General features: G+C 45.7%; 1 protein-coding gene across 2 annotated transcripts in view; it reads left to right on the top strand.

Annotated features, from left to right (window-relative positions):
* SHISA9 (shisa family member 9) overlaps positions 1-16,503 on the top strand; it is a 277,140-nt gene extending 260,637 nt beyond the window's left edge. For both annotated transcript variants that reach the window (XM_047838808.1, XM_047838807.1), the window contains exon 5: positions 15,742-16,503. In XM_047838808.1, the coding sequence (XP_047694764.1) occupies positions 15,742-16,121 (380 nt within the window). In that variant the 3' untranslated portion in view covers positions 16,122-16,503. The remainder of the gene's footprint in view (positions 1-15,741) is intronic.
* The last annotated feature ends 531 nt before the right edge of the window (positions 16,504-17,034 follow it).

Genomic DNA, 17,034 nt, shown 5'->3' with positions numbered 1-17,034 from the left:
ATCAGCCTCCCCCAGAGGATTATTAAAACCCAAATCCCTGGGCTCCATCCTAGAGCTTCTGATTCACTGGGCTTTCGGCTGGACCCGAGGAGTTACATTGCCACCAGGTTCCCAGGGGATGCTGCTGGCCTGGGGACCACACTTTGAAAACCACCACAGTAGAGAAATCTTGCTGGGAACTAGTACCCTCTGGTTAGGTCTCTAAAGATCTTTCTGTGGGCTGAGGGTTCTGATGAGGGGAGTTTGACTAGGTCTCGGTGGCTCAGAAACAACCTGAGCTCTGGGGGGAGCACGGAAGGGAAGGGGATGCACTGTATTCCCATATCCACAGAGAGAGCCTTAGACCCACGAGTCTGCTAAGGATCCCTTGACTACACAGTTGTTGCCTTTAGAGAGGCAGATTTTTGGGTCTTGCATTAGGTAATAACTGTTTACATGTCAACATCCATTTTTAGAAAGGCAAACAATTTGGAACATGACAGACCTACTAATTTGAGGCATAAACTTTTTTTTTCTCTCCCGTGTGAAAAACAAAGCCATTATGATTCCCGTGACAGCATTTAGAGGCAGTCAGCACCCCTGTCTTTATATCAGTTTATTGTTGTCTGATGCATTTAGGAAATATTTCAGGATGGGTCAAAAGCAAGGGCTTGGAAGCTGTTTTTCCACCCAAACTGGGCTAATTTCACCTGTCCTGTTAAATGCATCTTTATTTATCCTGCCTTATCTTGGGGGTGGGGGGAGGAAAGGGGTCTCAGAGTTGGCCAGGCCCAAGTTCCTCTAGAGTCACTGATCTTTCTCTAGTGTTCTCTACTCAGTCTCCAGACCCTGAGTCTACATGAGGAAAGGTGTCTCAGAGTTGGCCAGGCCCAAGTTCGTCTAGCATTACTCATCTTTCTCTAGTGTTCTCTACTCAGTCTCCAGACCCTGAGTCTACAGGAGGCATGATAACAAGGTTGGGGAGTTTGGATGGCCCCCACCTCCCACATTCCGCTCCCTTTTCAAAAGGGAGACACATGCAGGGTGTGATGGGTTTAGCCCCAGACACTCCTGGGTTACAATCAGGCTCATCATTCAATACTCTTGTGACCCTCAGCAAGTCAGCCAACCCCTCTGAGTCCCTGTTTTCTGATCCGCACAACAGAGACCAGACTGTCACCCACTGCCTAGGTTGCTGTGAAGATAAGGTAAAGTGTACAACACGTGGTGTGGTGCCTGACATACGGAAAGTGGTAACCGCATGAAGGCTATTACTGGCATCATTATGACTTTTTCCAGGTGAACAAATTAAAGGCTCTGGAAAATCTCATGGTAACAAAAACTGTCAGACTCTACCACGTCATTTCCCAAACACTTTTGATGTCTGGTCTCTCTCCTCTTCAGGAAACGCGGTTAACATCTTCACATACAGGGGCATGAATGTGGCTAGAAACCCACTCTGGGAACGTAGGGCAGGAAGGAGCAGAGGAGTAGGAGGAGGGGTGCGCGCCATGTGGGGAGGTTGGTGAAGGAAGGGATAGTTGCCTAGAAGAAAAGACAAGGTCCCTAAAGATGCAAGTGTCCTGTTTCCACCTGCATGATCTATAATTCCCTTGGGAGGTGAACCATATCTGCCAGGATTGAACGTGGCAAACAGATCACACCGGTTCGCGCCATTCATTTTTTCTGAGGTTTCTCATGCACACCACCCCCTAGTGGTCCCTGCTGTTACTCCACCCGTGTCCAGCCCTGGGAACTCCTGGCATAATTGTTGACAGTACACCTGGGAAGACACTACCCCCTCAAGCCCAGTGGACTTTCCTTATCAGCACAAAGCCATGTCTTTTGAAACCTGGTTATTTGCAAAATGAATGTTTGAACCTGACCTATCCCTTAGTCCAGTGCTACACTGGAGCACTGAACTTGGGGAAAATGCCAGCATGGTGCTGTGTACTGTGATATAGTCACTCTGGCTCTGATCAGAAGCAGACCATATGCTTTTGCACAAGCCACTCACATGCTCTGAACACCCATTTCTACCATTTCCAAAGCAGAGGCAATGAAAATCCACACCCTGTCGTGTTTGGGTGGGGGGGGGGGGGTTGGGGAATGTTATGAGGTAATACAGGTAATACACGGCAATGGTGACAATGAAGAAAATGCACCTGATTCAACCTTTCTGCTTTTATGGATGAGAGAACCAAGTCCCCTGAGATAAATGAGGTTGCCCGAAGTCACACGGGAAAATTCTATCATACCTAGGACACGGACCCAGTCTTCAAAGAATGGCTTAAAACCTGGACTCAGTATCAGTGGAGATGCTTGTTACAAATGAAAATCCTTTGGACACATTGCAAAGAAGCTGGAACCACTGGATGTGGGACCTCAACATCTTTTCATCATGTTTCTTTCTTTTTTTTTCATTTTGTAACTGCACCTTCTGGATAATTCTCTATATACTAAAGTGTGGACCTACCTTTCCCAAGACCCAATCCCTAGACGCAGTTTGCCCTACAACGCCAATTCCACATGCCAGCATTCTTCCAAACATGAGTATTTTTGGTGTTTGCTGAAATAAAACTGTTTTCTTAATTGAGGGTTTGAGCTGGAGCCCCAGCTGGAAAGTAGGAACATTAGAGGTGACAGTCTTGGATTTGGTGTCCTGCCCTGACACTCATCAGCTGTGGCACAGAAATTTGGTGGCCTAATTACTCAGTATCTCTGGGCCTTAGTTCCCATTGTCACATGGAAAAGATGATATTGCCTTTTCGTCCATCTTTAAGAGGGTTTAAGTGAGATAGTGTCAGTGAAATGGCTGAGAGCATGTCCAGCACAGAGTAGGTGCTCAGCAAATTCCAGTTCTTTTTTTTTTTTGAAGAATATTGATGCAGCTCAATAAATATTCATCCAAGAGATGCTACAGAAGGCACAAAGCAGTAGAAAACATGTAATTTGGGTTGCAGTTCTGTCGGGGTGTGCACATCTTGGGTAAGGACCCACGGAAAGGCAACCTTAGAGCATTACTTCATGAAATGCAGCCTTTTGCAATTTTCTGATTTGGGTTATTGGTTTGCTGGTGAGCTGGAGGGTGCAGAGCAGGTGGAGGATAGGGAGGGGATTTTTTTTTAATAAAAATCAAATCCCACCAGCTCCTAAGTATGGCCTCTTTTAAAAGCACACAGTGAGCACTGGAGTTTTGATGAGCTTTCCTGGGAACCCATAGGGCATGGGGGAAATTCTCTGCTTTGCAGAAAAGGCCGCCATGGTAAGATTGCAGTAAACATTTTATGCTAGTTTGAGAATACGCCCCTCAGAGGCTAAGCCAGCTAGATCTTATTCATTCCAAACTTTGCTGGCATCTTGCATGGTACCCACGGCAGGTAACAGACACTCAGTATGTGTTTTATTAACAAATTATTAAGTGAAGTGAGGCATAGCATTTGCAGGGAATCCTGCAGTCTTTTCTGAAGAGGTGCTGGGACATGGATAAATTAAGCACATGGAAGTCCAGGAGACCTGTGTTCCAGATCCATTGCTGCTTCCACCTAGTTTGGTATCCTTGAGCCCTTCAGTTTCTCTCCTATAGAATGGAAGGTTGGGAGTCATTGATCTCTTTAGCCCTTCTGTCTCTGTAACCACAGATCCCAGGCTTTGCTCTCATTGGCTTGCCTTGTCACGTGCCCACCTCTGAACAAATTGCTATAGTAAGGGCAATGAAATGGGTTGATTGTAGTCACTGGGGGAAGAGCTGGGGGTGGGAGAGTGGAGAGGTATGTCATCTAAACCATGTGGATCAACAGTAGGAGACAGGTGGATTCCCCACCTGAAAAGCGCCACCTAGGGGGCTCTTCCTAGAAGTAGGGTGAGTAAATGATTGGTATTTGTATCAGTAGTCTTGCCATAATAATGCTGCATAACAAGTGGCCCCAAACCTTGTGGTTTAACATTTATTTAGCAGCATTTACTGAGACTAGGTGGCTGTGTACCAGTGACTTATATTGACGTGGGAGTTTCTCCACTGCTCAGCTGAGTTGACCCATCTACCTGGGAGGTGGCTGGATGTTGGCTGATCTAGGCTGGTTTTAGCTGGAGTGACTGGGGTGACTTGGCTCTGCTCTAGGTGTCTCATCCTCAGAGAGGGTAGCCTAGACATCTCATGACGATGACATAGATGCAAAAGAGAAACACAAAGAACTTTATCAAACTTCTGTTATGTCATGTCTTCTACCATTCATTAATCACATGGATGAACTCCGAATCCGCTGGTGGGAAAAAAAGATCTTCCTCTTTTGGGGTGAGTTTCAAAGTCACATAAAAAGAGCATGGATACAGGGAAGGGTGAGGAATTGAAGCCATTCATGCATCAATTTAACATAGGATCCCAAACCTTACGATTATCTTTGAGATGGCCCTTTGCCTATAGCATTTTGGAAGGAGGTGCATTGTATTAAGGATAATAACCTGTATTTGTTTCATTAAGAAAAAAAAAAACTTGGGGCTTCTGGGTGGCTCAGTCGGTTGAGCATCCGACTACTTCGGCTCCAGTCATGATCTCACGCTTCATGATTTTGAGCCCCTTGTCGGGCTTTGTGCTGACAGCTCAAGGCCTGGAGCCTGCTTCTGATTCTGCGTCTCCCTCTGTCTCTGCCCCTCCCCAGCTCATGCTCTGTCTCTCTCTCAAAAATATATAAAGATTAAAAAAATTAAAAAAAAACCCAGTTGCATAAAATTTCACCAGAGGGGAGGTTGATCACAAGATAAACCACACAAAGGAATTTCTGAAAAGAAGTATCTCCATCTCTGGAGCAGCAGTGTGAGATGCATCGAAGGGTGATGAATGAATGAATGCAGTTTCCATCCAGGACCATTCTTTGCAGGGGGCTCTGTGGGCAGCCATGGCTGGACCCCATCTTTATTCAACAGCCTTTCAGAAAGAGGTGACTGCATAGCAGGCCTGCCTAAGGACAAGACAAAAGACCTGTAGGGTTCGAGGCCTGGAGTTCACAACAGAGGGGCTCATGGCATAGCCTGGACACCTTTGGTGTACAGCCCAAGCCAGGCGCTGTTTCAGAATCCTCTCCAGCAAAGGCAGTGGGAGCCCTCGGGGTTAAGACCAAAAAAAAAAAAAAAAGGTCCAGGCTCCTGGACTCCCCTTGACAATTTTCTTTCTTAGAGAGACACAGGACTTCAAGAAAGCTGGGAGCCCTGAGCTTTATTAGGACCTGGTTCAAATGCGACTTTTCTTCCTTGTGCCTCTTCAGCAAGGCCCAGAACCAGGTAAAACAGGGCTAATTCACCATAAAGACAGTCCTTCTCATCTCCTCCCTGGCCCTCTCCTGTCTGAGAAACTAGGCTTTTTTCCTGCCTTTCTTGTTTCTGCCTGCTGAGACAGTTTCAGGAACCTGCACAGATTTATAGAATGCATTTTAAAAGAAGAAATACCTGGGTATTTTTTAAACATGAATTGTCCCCGCTTTTGCTTTTTAATTTAGCTTGTGAGGGAGGAAAAAGAAGGAGAGACCCAGAAAATATTCCTGTATAAGTAAAAAGCAAATACTTTCCTACTGAGCCAAAGGTCCCTACAGATACAGTGGCTTGAGGGAAAGAAGTATATCTCTGTTATAGTCCCGAGGGGGGGGTGGTTGGTGGGGCAGCTTGACTCCAAACTGTCCCACGGGGACCCAGGTTCCTCCAACACTGTTTCTCTACCACCCTCTACCGGATTGTCCTCGGCTGCATTGTTGTAGCTGGTGGCTGTCATAGGCTATGAGAAGGCGGAAGAGAGGACCCCCAGGGGAAATGATTTTCTTGCAAGCAAGTAAGGTGAAGTGGAAAATTGGGTGCATCCCTTTTGCTAACCTCATGTGGGCAAGAGATGAACTACATGGCCAAATTGAGCTTCCGAGAAGGGTGAGGAAATGTAGCTCAGAGCTGGGTGGCCACGTGCCCAAGAGAAAAGGGTAGAAAGAGACCCAAGAGACAAATGACCACGTGCTACACCTTCCCAGGAGATGTGCATTTAAGGAGGCCTGCCTTCTGCCATGTGTGATGGTTTGTGCTTTAACCTGCCTTGTCTTCTTTATTCCTGTACTGCACCCTTCAAAGTCAGTCTTAGTATCCCCATGTGAGTTTCTTTTTCTTTCGAACAATGACAGCAACAGCAGCTACTGTCTGTTGAATACCTACTTACGAGGCAAGGACATTGCTATTGTATATGATTCCCTTTGGTACCCTCACACTCCTGCCACGTAACCCTGGTTGTTTTATTTTCAATTTTGTTGGTAACCTTAAGAGAGATCAGGTGATTTGCTCAACGTCTCCAGCTTCTAAGTGGAAAACCTGGGATTTGAACCCAGATCCATCTTCTTTCAAAGGGTAGGCTCTTTCCGCCATATTGTAAGGAAGAATTTACGGTCACAAAAAATCAGGTGGGAGTTCTTCCAGACATCGTTAGATTCTTCCAGACCTGATGCACTGCATCCTTCAAGGTGTAGCCTCATTAATACTTCTTTCTTTTGCTCATTAATCCTTCTAATTCCTGAAATTTAATGCTGAAGCCTTGACTTTTGAGTCTCAGGCTCTGCTATGGCTGTCAAGAGCCCGGTGTAGGATTCAAAACCAACACTTTGGCTCTCTGTCATCACTGAAATTGATTGCTGCTCTCTGGGTGATGGGGAGGGGATGCTAGAACCACAAGAAAAAGAAATATTGGGTAATATCTGAAAATATCCCACTACATTGAGGGAATCAGCATGATGTAGCGTGAAGAGCCCAGGCAAGCACATCTGCCTCATTGGCTTGGGATGGGGTGGGAGCCAGATACATGACATAATATGGAGAGTGCCTGGCCCTGAGTGATGAGGAAGGAACTTCTGTCTTCTCTCAGTTCTGTGAGAAGTGAATGGTTCTTTCCAGCCCAGCTCTGGGACAGCTGGTCTGCTTTTGGTCAGTGCCCCTCAGAGATGCACAAGACCTGTGCACTAGCCAATTTGAATGCTGGAAGAGTCACAACCTGGCAGGGAGAGTCTCATGTCACCCCCAGCTCCCTCCTCACCTCAAAGAAGAAGATAAACATAGTTTGCCTTAAGAGGGAATTTGGGGCTTTGTTAAACTTCCCATGGTGACATGGGAATATGTCTTACTTGAGAATATGATAACTTACCTGTACACCCCCACCCCTGATGTCTGGAGAGGGGGAATCGAGAAAAGTGATTTTTCTGCCTAATTCTCATTCTGCCCTCCATTTTCTTTAGTTTAGGGGGATGTTTTCCCACAGATAAAACCTTCAAAAGGAAACAAGACTATTCTCCATAAGGCAGGCAGCCTAACCAGGGAAGTGGTGAGTGCTGTAGCCACAAATTCACAAATTCCAGGATACCTGGTATTCGGCCAGGTGTCCTGGGTTCAAATCCCAGTACCGTCGCTTGGACAAGTTGCCAAAGCTCTGTAGCCTCAGTTTCCCCATTTATAAAATGGGATTGATGATGGCACCTACCTTAGTACTGTATTGAGAGTATTACACGGGTTAACAAATTCCCTAGCCAAGTATCTAGGACAGAGCACACACTTAATAAAGATGAGCTTTTACTCAGTTTACCACTGGGGGATCTGGGAGGGAGGCCAGATTTCTGCTCTAGCGAAGCAGTCTCTAACCAGCCCATGCCTCCTTCACCCACCTTCATCTTGCTTCCTTGAACGAACTGCTCCTCTGCAGTCATGCCTCTGCAAGACTATGGCCAGGGATATGGAGCTGGGCAGCACCAGGTTCTCCTGCCCCAGAAATAAAGGAACTTAACCACTGCTTATTCCTTAAGTTTCTGTAAAGCACAGGGCACAGGTCAGTCTTCCATGATGCGGACTATGTATTAGCGTTCTCCAGAGAAATTGAACTACAGACACACAGATACATCCTATTATTTATATATATTCCTATATATCACACATGAATAATATATATATATATATTATCAGTTTGATTGAGGCAATTCCCCATAATAAATCTCATATATATGTATGTATCTATATGAATATTATAAATATTCATATATATGAAAAATAGGATATCTATATATATGAAAGGAGATTTATTATGGGGTGTCGGTTCATGTGATTATGGAGGCTGAGAAGTCCCATGATCTATTGTCTGCAAGCTAGAAACTCAGGAAAGCCAGTGGGGTGATTTCAGTCCAAGTCCGAAGGCTTGAAAACCCGGGGAGCCTATGGGGTAACTCCCAGTCCAGGAGCAGAAAAGCAATGCCTCTCCTAGTCCAGGGGCAGAAAACCAATGCCAGGCAGTCAGGAAGGACATGGATCTTCCCTTCCTCTGATTTTTGTTGTATTTCATCCCCAAACACATTAGGTAATTCCCACCTACATTGGGGAGGGCAATCTACTTTACCGAGTACATCCGGAAATACCTTCATAGGCACACCCAGAAATAAAAATTAATCCAGACACCTGTGGACCCATCCTAGTTGATACATAAAATTAACCACGACACAGTAGATGGCCTGAACAGGAGACATTCTGCCCATTTCTAATATTCTAGAGAATGTTGTTGGTATGTGAACTATTTCCAGCGCTTCCTTGCCTTCATCAGATGAATCATTGTACCCCTACTATATGTCAGGCACTGGGCTAGGTGTTGGAGATACAGTAGTGAGCAGAGCTGATAATGGCCTCTACCCTAATTGGAGCTTATATTCTAGCCAAGGTAGACAGACAATACCCAAGTAACTAAGAAAGATAACTTGACAAAATGACACAGAGTTAAGAATATACAAGATGGGGAGAAGTGACAAGGGAAACTGGGGGTGGAGAGGGCTCTCTTTTGACTGGGTCATCAAGAGGAATTTTAGGAGGAAGTGGCCTTTGATCAGAGAACCAAATGACAAGAGGAATGCAGATACGCAACCAAGAAGAAGAGCCTTTGGGCAGCTAGGACACAATTCAGTGGCTCTGACATGCAGAAAAGCTTGGTGTGTTCAGGAACAGAAAGGACTCCTGTGCGAACTGGGTTGAAGAGTATCCCTCCAAATCTGTACCACTCAGAAATTAGAACGTCTCCCCACCCTGGGAAATAAGGGCTTTGCAGATGTAATAAGTGAAGGTGAGGTCATACTGGATTCAAGTGGATCCTAATGCAGTGACTGATGTCCTTATAAGAAGAGGGAAATTTGGACACATGGACCCACACACAGGGGATGGCCAGGTGGAGTTTGAGGCACAGATTGGAATGAGGCAAAAGGCAAGGAACACCAAGGATTGTGGCGACTATCCGAGGCTAGAAGAGGTGAGGAAGGATCCTCCCCTAGAGCCTGCAGAGGGAGCATGGCCCTGCTGAGACTTTTTTCAGACTTCTGGAATCTGTGAAAGAATAAATTTCTGTTGTTTTAAGCCACCCAATTTGTGGTAATTTGTTATGGCAGCCCTGGAAAATGAATACACTTTGTGATGGGTTCATAGTAAGTGTGGAAGAGACAAGGGTGGACAAGTAGCCAGAGATCAGGTCACGCAGACCTTGGGGCCACTGCAAATAACTTGGATTTTATTCTTAAGTGTAATGGGAAGGTTTATCACTTGCTTTCAGCCTATTCTTGGACCAAAGACTGGGGCCAGTGAGGAATAGCAAAAGCTTAGGTTGGTTGGGGCATTGCTTACCAGGTTAAATTCATCACCTGAGACCTAAGAATATCACCGAGTGGTCATGAGCTGTAGGAAGCTCTCCTTAAGACATCTTTGGCTCTGGGAAAGAAGGTAGGTGGGAGGCCACATGTTGAGACCCCCAGATGTGCAGCATGTTGTGGAAACTGGTTCTTACCTTCACTCTCTCCATCCCCACGGAAGTGAGGCTCTATCCCACCTTGCACCTGTACAAGTGTCTGCTGATAATTAAGGGAGAGACAGATGGAGGAAGGTACAGTTTAATATTACAGCCTTGGTTCCTTCAAGGCAATGAGGCTTATTGGAAGGAAAGCACCTTTTTCATTCTTTCTTCCTCTTTTTAAATGAAGAAAAATCAAACTAGAGAGGGCCAATGTTGTTGAAAGGCTCACACATCTTTTTCTTGGTTGGCTTGTCAGCCATCTGCCCATGAGGTATCGGGGCTGATTAGGTTAATGCATTTATTAATGGGGCTTTCAAGGCTGTTCAATGAATCTGTTATTTCTTTCACAAGAGGAGTTTTGATAGACTGACAGGGACCATACGGCACAAAGCTAGGAGAGGCCAGGTAGGCATTTCTTCCCCCTCCGGAGCCAAGTTAGAGCAGACCAAAAGCACTGGAAAGAAAGCGTCACGAAAATTGCATTTCCTGGTTATGGGAACAGTTCATCCACCACCATCCACATTCTTGTTATTGAAATACTCTTGAAAATCACTGTTTGAGGAACAGTGTCATGCCCCAGGCAACAAATCTTTGCCATCTCTGTACTTCTCTCAAACACCTCAGAGTCTAGTGGAGGGAAGATGGTCAGACAAATCAATAGCTGTGAATGATACAGTGTTGCCTGCCATACGTTAGATGGTCTGGTGAGCCCCTGCCTTCTTCACTCTACCAAATTAGGCATCCTGTCTGTTTCTTGAAGCTGCCACACTCCTTCCCACCTCAGGGCTTTTGCAAATGCTGTTCTGTATCAGTCATATACTGCTGCCTAACAAAGTATCCCAAAGGACAGTGGCTTCATATAGCCACCACTTATCGGACTCGTAATTCTGGGTCAGCTGGCATTTCTTCTGGTTTGGGCTGGAGTGGCTGTTCTCAGCCAGTTTTACTCGGTATCTGGAGTCCGCTGGCAGGTGGGCTGATGGCTGTGTGGTCTAGGATGGCCTCACTCAGTATCTGGCAGTTAGCAGGCTGTGGTTTGGGCTTCCTTCTGCACGCACATGGAGGCAGGAATCCAAAAGCCTGATAGCAGAAACTGTAGAACTCTTAAAAAAGCCCCAGTTCAGCACATGAGTGACATCACCGGTCATGCTACTGGTCAAAGCCAGCCATACGGGCAGGCCAGCTTCAAAGGCTGGGGAAAGACATTGCACCTCTTGATGGAACCACAAAGTACTGTGGCCGTGTTTGCTATAAGAACCACATGTGCCCTGGCCTGGAATTCTGCTTCTGCTACTCTTTACCTCCAGCTGGCAGCTAAAGGCACGTCCCTGAGGGGGCCTTCCCTAATCATCCCAAATAGATCAAGTCCCCTTCTTAGGCCACTTCATAGGGCAAACGAGGCCAACACACAGGGTAGGTAGAGGGAAGTGAAGGGGGAAGGAAGAAAGGAAAGAAGGATGGTTGGTTTGGATCAATGCCCCCTTTGTACTTAGCAAGTTGCCTGGCACAGAGTGAGTGCTCAATAAATGTCTGTTGGCTTTAATCCAGTTCTTTCATAAGCCAGGAGACAGACGAAATATATGTATCGAATAGTTCCTGCATTCCAGAACTATGCTATGTAGCTTATAGATCCCATATAATTTATTCCTCATAACAAACCTGATTTATCCCCATTTCACACAAAAGGAAATAAAGCTGTAAGAGGTTAAGTAACATTCCTGAGATCTCCTAAACACAGGTCTGTCTGATTCCAGAACCCCCAGATTCGTCTGCTCACCCCCCTCTTTTGCCAAGTACCAAACACTTTCTGTGGTCAGGGGCTCCCCAGTGTCAGGCTCACCAAGAGACCAAGTCAGGGTTGATTATGGAGAAGGTTGTAGATTCTCCATGTGGGACTCCATGACTCCTCTTAATGGAGGACTCTCCCCATCCCTGCACTGATCTAGCAAGAGTTGAATGTCTCTGTGACTTCTTCTCTTTAGAACTTTTTGAGAAAACATCACGTATCCCAGCTGTCGGGACACTTAGTGCATAATCAATTTTCTCGGTTTGTCAGACATGGGAAACCTTGAATACATTCCCTTCTCTGAGCAGAACTTAGACCACTCCATTGTGTGGAAAGAGGAACTGGGGAATGAATGATTCCAAATCATGACTGGGGACATAAGGAGGGTGAGCGAGACTTTCATAAGAGACTCCTGGGAGGAATGGGGGAAGGAAGCTTCCACTCCCACGACTGCCCTGATATTCTATGTGCATTCATGATTTTTTGCTCCTACATAGACTCACTGAATATTGATTGGGTACCTAATATCTTCCAGGAGGTAGGCTGGACAGTGCTTATGAAGTATTGGGCACGAATCTGACCTGGACTTGTCCTCTTGGAACTGTAGTGGGAGAGATAAATAGTAATGAATGAAGTACATTAACAAGGGCAGAATGGTAACTATGATGCACGCCATGGAGAAGAGCCTATCATGGTGGGATCTGACCTTGTTAGACATCCTAGAAGGGAAGGTGGTGGGAGGCGGCTGGAGAGAACAGGAGTGAGGTCAGAAGCCACTTCCCTTGAGTTCTCTAGGAAAAGCTATGTGCCAGCAGTGTGCTAGACCCCAGGGCTGTACCTGTGGTTTCATCTCTGGCTGCACCTTTAGAATCACCTGGGTGGAGGGGCCTTAACAAAAAAAAGAAAAATCTGTGTCTGGGCCAGACCTGCCCAGAGATTCTAATCGAATGGTTTGGAGGAACGATCCAGGTATCTGAATGCTTGAAAAGCTCTCCCCTGTGATTTGCATGTACTGCCAGGATTGAGAGCCCCACAGATGCAAAGATAGAGTCCCTGCCTTCAAAGCTCCAACATCTGGTTCCCAGACCAGACTTTATTATAAATATTCATAATACTGAATAGTTCTTCATAGCACTTACCATATGTATGCTTTTATGCAATTTCTGAGATTATTTAGTCATTATCTGTCTCTGCCTACTAGATGCCCAGCTCATGAAGCCAGGGACCACATCTGTTTCTGATTCCTCCTTAGATTTCCACTGCCTAGCACCTGCTCATGCCACTGTGTTGAATGGCTGCATGAGCAAATTGCTTGAGGAGGTTTTGGTAGATGAGGGACATGGTCACTTTGGCATTTTAGAATTAGGCCTCTGGCTTCAGTGTGGAGAATGGACTGGGTGGAGGCACGACACTCAAGGAAGGGAGGCCAGTTTGGTGGCTGAAGTGGAACAATGTTCACAGTTGGGGGTCAGGTGGACCGTGTTACAAGAGAAGCATTTGCACGTGTAGCTGGAAGGACTTGGTGATTTATTAGTGGTAATAGAGGAGAGGAGGAGAGTGGAAGTCAGTGAATGCCACCGTGCTTCTGGCTTGAGTGACAAGCTAGTTGGCGTCCCCATTGGAGAGATAAGGAAGAGCCTGAAGAAGAACAGTACTTGTAATGATGATGTGTTCAGGTTTGGGCACTTGGAGTGGGAGATACCTGTGAATCTGTCCTAGAGGTACCTGGATACATGTTCCCCGACTAAGTCCAAGGGGGAATATCAGAGCATCCTTCTGTTGAAACTTTATGGCATTGGAAACCTAGCACTTTCTTCTGGAAGGCAGAAAGATAGAGATCTAACACTGACGTGAGTTTAACTCTTGCCACTTCAATGCCTGGTATGATGAGAATGTATATTCTTATCTTTAGTAGCAGATTCCTTTTGACAGTGACATTCCGTATCTTCAGACACCTCTAGAATTTATGGGAAAGGGGGACTTTCTCTTGAAAGACCACATCAGCCAGGAGTACTTACATTAACGAGGACAGAAACCCAACATAAACTGTATTAAGCCTGAAAGGTTAACATGTGGCTTCCTGGGGTACTGTGTTGAGTCTGAGTGGAGGCCAGGCTGCCAGGACAGCACAAGTGTGATCCATGAGGGACATTTGCCACGGATACGGAGGGAGCAAGCAGGGCACACTTTTGTCCCCTTGGTCCTAAAACTGAAGCTTTCCCTCTACGGCCTTTCAAACGCATAAAATAATGTCTGTCGGACTTCGGTTCTCCCCTGGATCAGTCACTAGCTGTGGGTAACTTTTGTTCATCACTTCATATGTCTGAGTTTGACAATATCCTAGTCTATCAAACAGGGGTTAAAGCCCCCATCTTTCCTACTCCTGAGAGTTGTTGAAAGAAGCCAATGGGAAAATAAATCTGGAACTATAGTGGCTTCCATGAATTTACATAAATTCACATGTGACAGTGTGAGATGTTGTAAGTGTGGTGATAAAGCAGCAAATATCTTTCATCCCCCAAGAGATGGAAGTTCAAAGGTTTATTGCTAAGAAATACATTTTATGTTATTTATCTTATCTATTTTAAGTAATCGCTACACCCAGCATGGGGCCCAAATTCACAACCCCAAGATCAAGACTTGCACACTCCACTGATGGAGCTAGCCGGGCATCGCCACTAAGAAATAAATTTTCAAAGTGTAGAGCACCTTATAGTAAAAGAATTGGAAGAGAACATAAAATAAAAGATCTCATAAAATTATCAAATAGATAAATAAAGAGGAAGGAAGGAAGGAAAGAAAGAAAGGGGGAAGGAGGGGAGGACAAGGGAGGGAGGAAGGAAGGAAAAGAAAAAAAAAAGGAAGGAAGAAAGAAATCATGCTGGAGATAGTGTGGTGAAATGGTGTGGAAGTTGGTGTAACAATTTTGTGGCGTAGCTAGCAATATGTATCAAGACCCTAGATAATATTTACACCCTGTGGTCATGTAATTCCACTTCAGGTAATTCATTTCAGGGCCGGCTAGTAGAGATTTCAGGCTTTGCGGGGCCACGCAGTCTCTGTCACATGTACCCAAACCCACCACCCTAGTAGAGCAACAGCAACCACAGACGGTAGGTAAGTGAGTGGCTGTGACTGTGTTCTTGTAACACTTTATGTGCAAAAATAGGCAGCACCCACATCTGGTCCAGGGGCTATAGCTTGCCATCATCGGATGTAGATTAAGAAAATATTTTTAGAATTATTCTAAATGCAAAATTCTAAATACAAAGAGAGCTTTAGTCTTGAAGATTCTTATTTCAGCTTTATTTATGTCAACAACAGTAGCAAACTTCACTGTTCATCAATGGGAGGATCGATTCATTTTAGTAGTTCTACCCAATGAAATATTATGTACACATTAAAATGTTCATTAGTGGTTTGTAGCAACACGGAGAAATGCTTGATAGAAAGTTATGTGGAAATTAAGCCGTGATTTATAATGATAATTAGCTTGGAAGGGGCTAATATGTAAATGCTTCGCGCACATCATATCATTTAACCCTCTGAACAACCCTATGAAATATATATACACATGCACACACTTCTAGGAGATGGTGGAGTTGGGGTTTGAACACAGGCCTGCTTAACTGCTAAAAGGCATCAAACACGCTAATAGAAATCCCAAATTAAACCGCGTTTACTGAGAAAACCAGAGATAAAAAACAGCCAAGTGTTGATTTCGGCGGTCTTGCATGGTGGGTGACAGACACGAATATTTTTCAAGATGTTCACTCTTTCTCCTAATGAGAATGCATGATTTTAATAATGAAACAACACTTGAATTTCGTAAAAAAAAAGCCAAGGATGTACAACGCTAGGTGCACCGTGGTGGAGAAGTGCTTATCTGGGGGAGATCCAGAGTTTCCGTTGGAGATGCCCTTACCTTGTTGGTCCTGATCTTGATTGTGAAAGAAACATGAGCCTCTTTCCTTCTGTCCTCCTTCCTTCTGTCTGTTCCAGATGGAGTTTCTAGTGTGTGTCTCGTTTGGACTGTTGGCCCACTTTGATGCTGTGCTCTGGTACCCTTGCCAATCCCTAACTCTCTTTCTCTCTCCTTTCTCTCCCTCTCTCTTGCTCTCTCCTCTCCTTCCACGTCCGCCTTGGACAGCCGACAAGGTCAATGATGACTTCTACTCCAAGCGACGGCACCTGGCCGAGCTGGCCGCCAAGGGGAACCTACCTCTGCACCCAGTAAGAGTGGAAGATGAGCCGCGGGCCTTCAGCCCTGAGCATGGGCCCGCCAAGCAAAATGGACAGAAGTCACGCACCAACAAGACCCCCCCACATCCCCTGGCCTACAACTCCACCACCAACTTCAAGGGCTGGGACCCCAACGAGCAGTCTCTCCGGCGGCAGGCTTACGGTAACAAGGGCAAACTTGGCGTAGCCGAGTCGGGCTCCAGCGACCCCTTGGGGACTCGCACCCAGCACTACCCACCCCCACAGCCATACTTCATCACCAACAGCAAAACAGAAGTGACTGTCTGAGCTTTCACTACAGGAAGCATCCTGGAGACCATACTCAACTGAGAGGCAAAAAATATCCCTGGCCCACACCCTTCCTGCCCTCCCCGACATGCTCCCTCACGCCCTGACTCCCCATACCAACCGACCATAAACCTGCTGGCGACGCAGAATCATGCTTTTCTTGGGTCATGCCTAACACGTGTCGGCGGGCAGCTGAGCAAGGCCGAAGCAGGGATGTTCAGCAATACAGCAGAGGGGAAACTGAGGCACGGCTCTTTCGACTTCGGGCCCAAGGTGGCCGACTCACATGCCCAAACCGTGGGGCTGATTTTTTCTTTTCCTCCTGACTTAAGACTGAAATCCATGATGACGAATTAAAAGTAGCACAGCTTAGAGAAATTGTCCATTCGAGCACATATTCCATTTACCACGCGCTGTCTGTTTCCAGGTGAAAGAGCCGGGGGTGTGGGGAGAGGAGAGCGTGGAGGGTACGACAAGAGTGTACTTGAGAATATGAGCTGTTTGGGGAGGAATTTGTGTGCATTATAAGTGTTTTCTAATCCCGAGAAGTAGTGACGTGGAAACACGCTTTTGATGAGCGTGAGACAGTCCAACCCTTCTATTTATAGTACTTTTCATATTGTCAATGTTGGAAGCAAAAAACAACACACACTTGAACTCACAAGGAATAAATAAGACCCTGAACCCACCAATAGTGATGAGAAAGAACGTTGTAGAGAAGTCCCGTAAAGACCATGACCATGGACATGGGAAGGATAGGTTTTTATGGCTGGGAGAGGGTCCAGAGAGTGTTAAATAACTTTTTTCTTAAAAAAACAAAAACAAAAAACAAAAAAAAGAACAAAGATAAACAAATACAAGCCCACTACAAAACAGACAGAACGGCAAATCAATTTTTGTCCCAAATCCTCGC

The sequence above is a fragment of the Prionailurus viverrinus genome, chromosome E3 (assembly GCF_022837055.1).
Source record: "Prionailurus viverrinus isolate Anna chromosome E3, UM_Priviv_1.0, whole genome shotgun sequence".
Taxonomy (NCBI): Eukaryota; Metazoa; Chordata; class Mammalia; order Carnivora; family Felidae; genus Prionailurus; species Prionailurus viverrinus.
Note: the sequence above shows the minus strand (reverse complement) of the source record. Positions and strands in the feature narration are given on the sequence as shown.